This window comes from Nothoprocta perdicaria, unplaced genomic scaffold (assembly GCF_003342845.1).
Source record: "Nothoprocta perdicaria isolate Ctin4 unplaced genomic scaffold, notPer1 scaffold_51, whole genome shotgun sequence".
Taxonomy (NCBI): Eukaryota; Metazoa; Chordata; class Aves; order Tinamiformes; family Tinamidae; genus Nothoprocta; species Nothoprocta perdicaria.
Genome location: NW_020455766.1, coordinates 586,652 through 599,121, shown reverse-complemented (window position 1 = coordinate 599,121; position 12,470 = coordinate 586,652). Strand labels below are relative to the sequence as shown.

Sequence of the window (12,470 nt, the reverse complement as noted above, 5' to 3'; positions counted from 1 at the left end):
ATCAACAACTTAGTACACTCTTACTGTACAACAACCCCTAAATTACTACTACTTCCACAGACAAAAGGGTCCCTCAACAAAAACTGAGAAAACAGAGCGCCAAGATTTCTCATTCTACCAGACCAACCAAACTCCACTATAAARCCCTTAAAGCCTCTATTACATCGGAAATGAGTTAGTCCCTAGCGGGTGGGTTACAAGAGAAACTGGCCCTCCGGTATTAGCACATTTTGAAGATGAGCAATAGCACAGTAGCCAACAGGTTAAAAACCCACAAAACTCTCCTGCARACAGGGCTTGCTGCAGCATTTCACAGGCAGTGCAGCAAAGGCAACAGCCGCTCGCGAGAGCAGCGGCTGCGCAGAGCGGGGGCAGCCCCAGGGCCCCCACGCTGACACCGCTCACCTTCTGCTGTGGCCACGTGCTTAACGAGAGTGGTGGTGAAGCACCCTTTGCATTTTATAGCTTCTCATTAATTGTACTTCTAGGTTCCTTGCATTTTATAGCTTCTCATTAATTGTACTTCTAGGCTCCAGTGCTTGAGGAGACCCTCAAAGTAACCAGTCTTCTATTTCTCATCCAATCATATTGAACTAATCTACGGTTCCTCGGGATATTAGTTTTACACTTTTTAAATACTAAATTCTTTTGGTATCATCCAGTTCTTGGACCTCCTTGAATAGCTTAAAATTCAGGGGCAGTAATTTCCCCAGATATATGAATCTGAAAAATTCTGATTTTTGACAATACTAAAGATTCYGTAGATGTGGAGGTCTGATGCTCTTTTTGCTTTGAGGCCTGTTTCACACAAGATGAAGCTGCTCTGGTGCAGTGCTGCTTGGTGTTAAGAAATTTCTTTCTTCACACTCCTGCTGAAGATGACAAAAACATCACTTAAGAGTAAAYGTGCTGAAGGGCTGAAGCGTGAAGCGAGCATTATTGCCCTGTGGTCTGAACTGAGCTGAAAGACTGCTGCTGCCAGGGCGGTGAACTGTCACCTCCTCTCGTTATAACCCTGCCTCCTCCCCGCCTCTGATGACTTTTGCCACCTCCCTTGAGCCAGGCTTGGCGCTCTCGATTGCACCGCACATTCCCTGCACTCACTAAAAACACTAATAGATTGTTTGCTGCCGTCCCTGGCTACCTGGCTCTGTGATCACATGAATGCCAGAGGTGCCACTCTTGACAACTGCCAAACTCTGCCATACCGTGAAGCCAACACTGCAAGGSCAGCATTCAGGGACCCTTGGTTCTGTGTCTGCCTTCATCAGAAACTGCCTTTAGCTGTGCCTAGAAAAGAAAGGGCAGAAAGTCCAAACCCGCTTTCCCTTGCAGATGCACATGCTCTCTGCCCTGCAGGGTCACCATGCTCATGCAAGGGTTACTCCCCCCTTACACTGAGCAGATATTCCCATTTTTGCCGCGCAAAGCTGTGCACGGCATTGAGCTGTTTCTGGGATCCCTGGTGGAGAGGAGACCGGTGTGTGTGGACACCTGGGAGTGGCCATCAGCTGCTCACAGGCCATGGGCTGTCACTAGCAGATTAGAGCRTGAAAACTCCTGCGAGTTTCTGCATGTATCCAATTACTGAATGATTCAGTTATAGGTAAAAATAATGTAGGGCCTTAGTCTGTTGAAAGTGAAATGGGAGAAACATTTCACAGGAAACTGCCCAGATAAGGAACGCTGTAAAGATGTCAGCAGCATCCTGCTAGTCTCAGTACTTCTCCACTTGCTGTTCTTCAGAAGGGAAGTCAGCAGTGCCACCCTTCAGAGATTACCTCTACGGTTTGACTCCGGGGATTTTAGGTCTATGGCAAAAATAAACACTGATTTACTTCTTAGAAAGGAGGGGGAAAAGGCATTGTAACTTCASCTCTGAAGTTAAAGTTATGTAAAAAGGAGAATGTTATGTAATTTAATATACAATTAATGTTTTAATACACAGTGTTGCAGAAGTCAAGCCCTTAATTCCTGCAGAACTTTCACAAGATGMATCAACCAGACGCACACACTGCACTAGGGAAATGCAGTAATCATGCACGGATCACCACACCATGGTAAAATGGCAAAATGTTTGGATTTCTGTAGGAAGATCTCAATCTCATGTTAAAGCCCTTTTACCTTGTAGGCACAACTGCCTTGCAGTRTAGTATCAAGTGTATTTTCAATAGGTAGCATTTTTAAATGTTCATCAGATATTGAAAGTATTATCCAATATCACAACAGAAAGATATCCTCCCAATTTAGGTCCGTTTTCCAAGGCAACTTTTAGCATTCACCAGTTGGCCTTGGTTCTGTATAATCATTTACTCGGACAGTTTCTTCCTGCTGAAGGGCTGCCAGCAGTGGGGTGAGTGGAGGACAGACAGGCTACTGTTAGACCAGGGTGAGTCACAGGAGAAGGAAGTATAAAAAGCTACTTCTTGTTTAAGTAAGCTTWTGCTTTTAAAGAAACAATTTTAAGTTTCTGCAATCTTATTCATTAGCATACTTTGAACTCCATTTCAGAGAAAGGTTTTGAGGTAACCAAATTGAAGGTATTTTTAAGTTAATACTTCTTTTCACTAGGTTTTCATGCCCAGCCGCTGAAACTGGTTCTTCTTTCGGTAGGCAGTTAGTCATTGCAGGACCTGGGCAGTGCTGCAGTACCACTGCCAACCGCYCAGCAGCAGAAGGCCTGGCAGTTCACCCAGTTATCCAGGGACCATTATCTTAGTACAACTCAATAAACCCTCCTCAGCGGGGAACCTGTCACAGCCTCTAGGGTAGAGGCTACACGATGCTAATGCTATTCTCCTGCTGTACTTAGTCCAGATTGGTAAAAATCTGGAAGAGTCTTAAATTGGCATCTACGTCAAAGCAACTGGTTGCAACCAAAATACAACAGATAATTGATTGTGGAAAGGACTGCAGGAGGTGCCAAAGTGATTCAGGATCTTAAACTAACTTTCCTCTGATTTTCACACAGTAGTGCTGGTCTTCTCCAAGATGAGTACCTGAGTCCGCAAGTAGCTGCTGCTTCCATTCCTGCAGCCCTCACAGAGGTTTTTAATGCCTCCTGCCACACGGAGCTAGCACAGGCATAYATCTGGGGGGCTCTAGAGTATAGCACGTCTCAGGGCCTGGATTGAAATACAGAGCTAAAGGAAGATCTAAGTCATTTTCCCCAGCAACTTCCCTTCTGATTCAGGGAGGTGATGGTACCAAGAGCTACAAATGCTTTAGAAGATCTTTGAAGCGCCAAACCTTCAGTTTTGTTTCAGTGTGGTCCTTGCAAAGCYGCCTTCTTGGGCCTTCCCGGCAGCAGAACGCCAGGACAAACTCAAACAAATCCTTCCGTCAGGGGCATCTGATTTAGGYCTTTCAGCTTTGCCTTTGCCAGCACTCCATGAGCCCAGTAAAGATGGTTTGGGTTTATATTAGAAAGTTTRTAGTTGTTACTTTCTTATTCAGCTAGCAAAGGTAATGTCCAAGGTTCCCTAATGCTGTTTAAGTTGGGTCATTTCATGCAAGACACTATAAACCAAAAAAAAAAAAAAATCCTCTCCTTTCTCAGATAAACAGATTGTTCTTTTATCACATATCTGTTGAGTACTTGCTCTTTCATTTAACACTCAGGCCTCCAATGCAGGTATTTCTGGAAATAAAAATACAGTTGTTTCCTACCACAAAACATTTCTTTAGTGTATAACTTACTAACCCCCAATGCCCAGTATTAAGCACACAGGTTATGGAAGTATTAATAGTCAAGTTAGAAAATAGCTATGTGGAAAATTGAGCTGCTATATTTATATATAGAGATGCACTGTGGCATACTAGCAACTCCTACTAGAGCTCTTACTGGTATGGGCAGTGCAGCCCTCTGAATGCAGGTCAAGTTGTGTGTTTTAATCCCTGGGCTGCCAAGAAGTACATACACATCACCTGCAAACCTAGAGGAAGTAGTAACTCGTGTCAAGTAGAATTTCTTGCACAAGTCTTACAAATCCATTAAAAATCATTTAGAAGTCAAAAATGACCCAAGAGCAATCCCATTTTGATTTTTCAATAAGGTTCTAAAAAAAGTTTCCATGGGGAAGAAATTAAACACAAATAGAGTATTTTATCACCACTTCTACTAATCTAATACAGATAAAACTTTTTTCTTAAGAAAAAAGTACAAACTGTGCCTCAATCATCCAAAGATTCACACTTTCTTGAGACTCTTCTGGCTTAATTTACTGTCCCTTTTATTACTTCTCATTGTTTGAATGTTTGTTTGATGCTGATGATTTACAATGAAAGCTTCTAACTAAATAAGTGGTATTTCTTTTAATTCTAGCCTGGAAGAGTTGTGACCCTTGTGGAAGACCCTGAGGTACGGTACTGCYGGCTTGTTTGTCATAGTTACTCTAGAGTGCACACAGATTCCTAATGCATCCCAACCTAAGTTGCTAAGTCTCCGTTTTTTTGCCTCTCCTAAAACAAACTGAGTTACCTTTATGAAACATTCTCCCAGAATTTCCTGGATTAATGCCAGTACTCCTTGACTGTTCAAAATAAATCTATCTAACTTAAGCAACTGGAAGTAGTTTGGGTCAATTATTACCAAATGCATGTTTTTAAGCACTTTCCTGTATAGTCCCTACTGCTATCCTGTTACAAAGGATGCCGAATTTGACTTCCAGCAATATAGTGCCTGAAGATATCCCAATATTAGACACAAGTTGCATCAGAACCATGCCTGCCTAAAATAAACATTGAAACATATCGAGATTACTTTGCAGTGGTATGTGGCTACATAAACCAAATACTTAAGAATATAAATGTCACCAAGGGTGATTTTGATTTCTCTTTCATAGGGCAAGGTAAGCCCTGGTGTCTGGGGAGGGAGCAAGAGSGTTTGTTCCCTGGGGATTCCCTTCTGAGCAAGAGGTGCAGCCCAGGGTGGCACTGGGGACATGTGCCACCCCATACATGCAGCCRGCGGCAGCTGTGCTCTCCCTGTCCATCAAGCTTCTCACACCTCAAGGAAGGGGATCCCTGCAGCTAGTGCTGCCTCCAGAGAACATAGGAGATAAGGAGGGGTGGCCCGGAAGCACAGGCAGAGCAAGGACATGTAACACAAGGCCGTAAGATGAGTAAAATATGGGTTTTGGGGGAGTAGTTTTTATTTATGGGTGCACCTTTATAAAATGCTGCCTTATCAATATATTAGTCACCATTACCACAAGTCAACTTCAAGCATGATGCAAGACTGTACTCAAGCTACCTCTACTTAATCAAGGCAAAATACTTTCAGCTCTGACATTTCCCTGAAACAGCAGCAACAAATAGAGGCAAGTGCAAAGATAACTGTAACCTTCAACTGTTTTGCAGTTAGCAAGACCAGCAAAACACAGCGCACTGCTTCTCACTGTGATTTTCTGTACCTTTCTAGTAAGTGGTGTGGGGTTTTTTTTCCCCACATTACTGTACTGTAGGGCACCATTCTGTTACACAGACTCCTCTATAAACAAAGAACGGTCATAYCGTTGTCACTCAGCTTGTATTGCTAAGCAAACTTACTCGTTGCCATAGGAACCTTYTTCCCCCTCAGCAAAGCAGTTTGGGTTTGCTGTTTTGGGGTTTTTTGTTTGTTTGTTTCCTTTTCTCTGGAAACTGGTATGGACAGAAAATCAAAAAGAGGAGGAAAAAAAAAGTAATGTGCTTAACTTCAGCTACTCCTTCTGCATTAAAAAAAAAAAAACCTTATTTTGGAGGCATCTTAGACTTCTCTGTCCCACAGGAATGTGCACAGAGGAAAAGATGCACATACGCTGTGTTGGAGCATCTTGTGTAGAAATCTGACATCTGACACAACCCAAATGCACTGGTAGTACATAGCTGCTTTAAATGAAGGTTATGAAATCCCATCCCCAACACACTTTATATTTTTCTATCAGGACCTAAGTATGTCCCCACAAAAGGCACTCTTTCAAAAACTAACAGACAGCTTAAGTTGACACCCACATGGAAGAGTTGAGGGAAGGAACCGAAGAACAGCCCGGTGCTGTTCTTAGCCACAGTACATCTAATAGTGTAGCCACCTACAGAAAAAAAAACTTCTACAACTACTCTGGGTTTTTTGTTTGTTTTTTAAATAAAATGCCATTGACCAACATTTGGTCTTGACTGCAAAATTTGGCACTTACAAATCCAGTGTTRGAAAGAAAACCAATAGTCTCTGTCTTCAGTAATGGAGGAATCCACGTTTGGTGTTGTCTATAGACAAGAACAAATTACCACTCATTTTAAAATAATATACTAATAAGAAACAATTTTGTAGACTTTAATGAGTAATGCAGATCAACATTCTTCTGTGTTACTTTAAAGGAGACCCATACACAGATCTCATGGATTTCATTCTCTATTATAGAAATAATATATATGGGAATGTAATTGATTCACCCCCAAATTAAGTACTTTCTCATAGCTTTTATCTGTGATGAMCATGAAGAAATATCAAAATTCTTAAGATGATGGTAATGAAATTTACAGTAACAGTATTTGCCAAGGTGCTAGATATGTCAAGTCTAGTTCTGCAAAATAAAGGTTCATCTCTCAGCTTTTTTCCTTCTCCTAGAGTTCAACTAAGTGCATTAACTTCACACAAGTAAAAGAAAGGAAATAAAACTGTAATGAAACCGGGAAAAAATSTGATTAAAATTACTTTGAATTGGCACTGTTTACAACTTTTAATATTTACTGCACTAATTCTTTGAGGTCAAGAGAATACATTGTCTTCTCTCAATCATCACTTTAGCCGATAGCCTTTAGAAGCCCAAGCCAAGTCTTTTCACTGTTTCAAACTTGATTACAAAATAGTTTCCCCTAAAAKGCCCCAGCATCAGAACACATGAGGAAGCCACATAATAATTAGTTTGAACGAAGATCTCCTAACTAAAATGTTCTTAATTTGGAAGAGGTGTCTTTCATTGAACAACATGAGAAACAGGTACGACAGAAAACAGAAAATATATATATATATGTATATGCAAGGTTTTTAAGATGATTTCACCAAAATAAATTAGAAATACATTAATTTGTGAGTATCTTAATATACCGCTTGGATTTTCTGTCCTTATGTCAACAGGGGTGTGTGTGGGGTGTTGCTTATAGACTGCCAGCTGGACAAGAAGGTGAAGTGAAGGCCTATCTGGACTTCAGGGAGAAAGGAGGCTACAGGACCACAACTGTCATTTTCTATCCCAAAGACACATCAATAAAACCATTTGACGTATTGTTATATATCGGATCCTGCGATAACCCGAATTACCTTGGCCCAGCACCTCTAGAAGAAATTGCTGAACAGATTATTAATGCAGTTGGTCCGAGCGGAAGAAACACAGAATACCTGTTTGAACTTGCTAATTCTATGAGAAATCTTGTACCRGAAGATGTAGATGAACATCTCTTCTCCTTAGAGAAACTAGTAAAGGAACTCCTAGAAAAACATCAAAACTTAAACTGCATATAAAAATATTTTTAATTTTAATGATCTTGTTTCATCTTAAAAGAACGGTTTTGTTGCACAACGGGCATATGACTTGGAAACATGTTTATCTGTATTATGCTATCTTATTTATTTTAATCTTGCATTCAAAACAGTAGCTAAGACTCATTATTGAAAGCAAAAGTCATTCTTTAAGGGTCTGTAGAAAAGGGAGCAGGGGAAGTGCTTTAGGTTTGAATTTGGTATATCAAGTTTCTTATCCAAAGCTCATATGTTTCGTTATAAAAATCTCAAAGGAATGACTTAAGCCTGATCTTGCTTGACGATTTTAATTTCAGGTTTAGAAAAAGCCTTCAAATTACTTTACGATCAAAGCCTGCATTCAGATACAACTCCCCTCGATTAAAGTGATAGTTCTTTCTGATTCAAGAACACGGGATTGGCACTCAGTGCAACTAGAAAGATGTTAAGTATTTATTGTGAATTGCACAGTAAATGCACTGCATTTATCATACAGCTTAATTCAGCTTAATTTCAATTCGGCTGAATTAGTAACCTTACCCTTTATATGTTAGTTTTCCTTAGCAGCAGAGAAACAGTTCTGTTGTGAAGGAAATACTTTTCCTAGGCTAATTACTTCAAGCCCCTGAAAACAAAAGCACAAGGCATTTGATGTAAACAAGCTATATCATACGGATGCCTCATCTTTTATTGTAAGGCATACAACTAAAATGTTAAAATMATTCTGGATGTCACCTGAATCCACAATATAGCACAAATGTTCTGAAAATCCTCTCTTTGCTATTTGCCTTTAGATGTTGCTGTAACCCCATCTTTTAAATAAATAAATAAAAGAACAGCCAGTCTTTGAGGACAGATTTTAAATCARAATTTTCAGCTATCTTTTCAGGGATTCACAGACATATATGTTAATAATAGAAAAAGTCCTATTTCACATACCACATTGCATCATGTTTTCTGATACTGAAGAAGTGTACATGTTCAGCTGTAGCTTGCAAGCCTATATTTTGCATCAGCAACAGCATATATGTTTAKTACACCTTGTCCCTTTTTTGTCTTTACACCTTCCTGTTAAGTATTTGCAATTGGTTGAAAATAYCAGGATTATCTGATTAGCTGGTATGATTTCACTTGGCCACTTAAAGTCAACAGAACATAACYGCGTGTTAACAAGAAACATTTGGTAAGGSCTCCTAGGTAAGTGGTAAGCGGTTAAGAATAGTGGCATGTGCCACTCCTAAGAGRGCTTGCTAGGGTGGCCTGGGGGCCTAGTCTGAGCAGCAGAAGCAAATCTTTCCATCAGTGAAAGCCCAGGAACCGAGGCTCCCCTCTCCCATCAGTGCRTGCAAGTTACCTGTGACCTGATGGAAGAGTTGCAAGGGTCTCGATTCTCCACTGAGCCAGGCTGCTTTAAGACAACATAACAGTGGAAAACCAACCCCTAAACATTCAGCTGTACAGCAGGACAGAAGCATGATCAGAATATTCATGTTTCCGTGGTTAGTGCGAGTCATTGAGAGGACTGATGATGGAATTATTTGAGGGTCTTCACAAACTGAAGATTTACAGTGATAGGCAACACCCATGTGAATATTAATATGAGTGTGTTTCATTACACATACATTTATTCCCCTTGACTTAAAAACTGTGCTTCCTGGATACCTGTTACAAAAGTGTTCTATATAGTTTATTTCAAGAATATTTATTTAAATGTTAAATAGACATACTAACCTTTCTCTCCCYAAAAATATATATATTATTTATAAATATATATAAAAGAGAACGCACACCTCCTGTCTTCTGCTTACCTTAAGTAAGCTGTAGTAAAGCTTAATCAGATCAAATGGACCTGTCCAGTCTCTGTATTATTTTTAATTCTTTCCTCAAAGGCTTATCCTGTTCCTCAAGAGAGGCAGGGCATGCAAAAAGAAGCTATTGATAAAACAAAGTGATGATACTCTCTTTAAAACTATATTTAAGCTCTGAATTTTGCATTTTTCATAACAGTGTAGATTTGATTCCAGATTCATGCAACCTGCAGTAATAACGACAGTGCCATCCACCTGCCTTTGCTGTAGGGGCTGTRGGGCGCGACTCTGCCCATAGCTCCAGGCACCACCCAAGGCATTACTCGACACAAGGCTTTTTTAGACCCCATGCTTAGTTGTTTTCCTGCTGGTAAAAACTGTCTCTGTATCTGTGATGTAACTGTAGAGATTTTAGAGACGGTTTCGTCATATATACACATACACGGACTAAACTACCTCTAAGCTTGTTTCCAAACAGTGTCTGAGGAAACAGGAGTCAGCCACGCTGTCGGATTTCACTCACTGTTAATAGAAAACTCAAATCACCAGGTGGCCCACAAGGCCCCGTGTCCTTCCCTGCACGAAGGATGCAGTCTGTATTCATATGCTGCATGGTCCTCACTGCTGTGCCTGCACAGTAAAGGTTAAGTCCATTGGTGTGAAAAGCAACTTGCCCAGCAGTTGGTCAAGATCTAAATCTCCCTGTGATAATGGGAATGATCTATTTAAAATTTTCCCCATTGAAAGGGATTATCATTAAGCAGCATATAGCTACATACCTRAAAACTCTCTTGAAATCTCCCAAAGAAAAGCCCCGAAAAAAAGTTAAATTCAACTTACAGTAGAATTTAGGATTTGTACAAAGACTGCAGTAAGACAGTTTGCTTCTACTTGTGCTACAAGGTGAACAAAAATCAAAATGCAAACRTTAAAGTATACTTCTGTAATACCCAATATTCCTGTATATGATCACTTAGCCATCTGATATCCAGATTGTTATTAAAATACATATTCATCTTCTGTGACAATTTAAATCCGTAACCTGAATATTCAACACTTTCCTTGCTTTTTTTTCTTAATGCCCAACTTTTCATAAATAAGTACTCTTCATACTCCTTTGACTGCCACTGACTGTAAACTGACCTGTCTTCTGAATCAATCATAAAACTTTTGGAAACGAATTTGTATTTCTTATTGTGAAAGAACAGAGAGAAGGGAAGTCAAAACAGTCTGCAATTACCAGCATCATGGTAGGATCCCCAGCAATAATTTCCAACTTTCTTCAGCCTTTTATCTGTTCTGCATTTCCCACAGGTGAACAAAGATCAGACAGAATTGGCCTAATCTGCTCTAATTTGGAAAATCTGTGCTGAATCCCACATGCATCTATGCACCCCATTACAAGTTGTGTGTATACATATATATATGAAACATACATAGACACACACACATATAGACCTTGGGTTTTCCCCTTCAGAGGTGACTAAAGGTCAGTTTAGTCGCTCAGAAGAAAGCAACGGTGAATACTCCTTGAAAACACAGTACTGCCTTAAACACAGGAWCAATGAAACCATTTTTGCAGCAAATGGAAGACGTCAGATGCAGTTCTTCAGGTAACAAAACACAGAAAGTTCCCAGTATTAAAAGAAGCTTTCCAAGTCTGAACATTTCGGGCAATTTTGGTTAGAACAGGAGGAAAAAATACCGATTTGCTCAAAATATGACACAAAAGTTACTCCTTAAAGGAAAATAAACTCACCATTTTAAGCAGAACTTATCCTTCAAAGTCAGAGTAACACCATTACAAAACTGGTTGTATCATCCCCCATCAATACCAGAAGACTTATTTTATCCCATTATTTCATAAGGTATATTATCTCACCAGTTCAACTCTAATTCCCTTCCCTTCCAGTAAGAGCCTAGGCACAGGTTATTCTCTTAATCCAGGAAGCAGAAAGGAGCTAAATATATATGTATATGCTAAAGCTCCTTCATCACATGAGTATATAGAACTTCACTTGCCATCTTATGGCAAATTAAAGAATCAAAGCTGTTCTGCAATTCTTCACAGACATATTTAGTACCCCAGTGCTCAACAGGTTAGCATGGCTTGGAGTCTTTTTCAACTCACTGTACTCCTCGGAAAAGCTCTGGTCCCAGCAAACTCSCTATGCAGGGCCCTACTAGTGCACATCCTCCAGCACAGCACAGACACTCGCTTCTCGCTGGGCCAACTCTCCGATAAGAGAAAACAGCTCCAGAACACGCGGCCTTAGAGCTCCGTGAGAAACGGCTGGGAGAAGCCTCTTAGGCTTCCCCCAAACTGCTCTGCCGAGCAGGTTCCTCCTGCCCASGGGTGCTCCCACCCACCCACAGCCTTTCTCCAACTGCAGGGCAGCCACAGCTCTGCCTGGACACCGAAACCACAGCCTACACCTCCCAACATGACCTAAATATTGAATAAAACTATACTGTACACACACACACAAAAAAACTCTTGATATTTTAGATTTTAAAAGTTACAGATAGATCAGGGCTTAAAAGCATCCTAACTTTTCTACTGAGCACAAAAGTGAACCACAGCAGATGGTCCCTTGGTGCTTTCTCACTGCCTGACTTCCCACCTTAGTGCATTTTCAGGAGTCAGAGGGCAACCTTCCAGGTACGACAAGAAAAGGCTCCATAAGCGTGCRGCAAAGTCAGTGTTAGCCGAGCAAAAAGGAAAGCAGGAACACGAGGAACTGGAAGGATATACGTTCCTCACAGGCTCGGAGAGCAGCCACACGCAGCCAAGGCTGCAAACAGAGGACCAGGCAGAGCACCACAGGGCAGAGCACAGCAGAGACCAAGCAGGCGGCTGCGAAACCGCACAGTGACACTGACTGAGTGCTGTAAGGGCTAGGGGAGAAAAAGGAACCTTAAATGAGACTTTTTTTTTTTTCTTTTCCGAGCCAGCCAATAAACCGGTAAAATTTCAAGGGCGGGTTATCCCTAAACTCACACCTAGATTTTAACCGCGGCTTGTAAGGAGCGCAGACGAGCGCACACCAAGCGCGCCGCCAGCCCGGTCCCCGCGGCAGGGACAGGGACACCGACAGGGACAGGGACACGGACAGGGACACGGACAGGGTCGGCAGCGGCCCCGCGGCGGCCGGGCCGGGCCG

General features: G+C 41.2%; 1 protein-coding gene across 1 annotated transcript; it reads left to right on the top strand.

Annotated features, from left to right (window-relative positions):
- The first annotated feature begins 3,708 nt into the window (after positions 1-3,708).
- On the top strand, positions 3,709-7,553 carry CHAC2 (ChaC cation transport regulator homolog 2). The gene is made up of 3 exons (XM_026048060.1): positions 3,709-3,753; positions 4,325-4,360; positions 7,118-7,553. The coding sequence occupies exons 1-3, from the start codon at positions 3,709-3,711 to the stop codon at positions 7,499-7,501; spliced, it is 465 nt and encodes a 154-aa protein (XP_025903845.1). The 3' UTR covers positions 7,502-7,553.
- Positions 7,554-12,470: the final 4,917 nt, after the last annotated feature.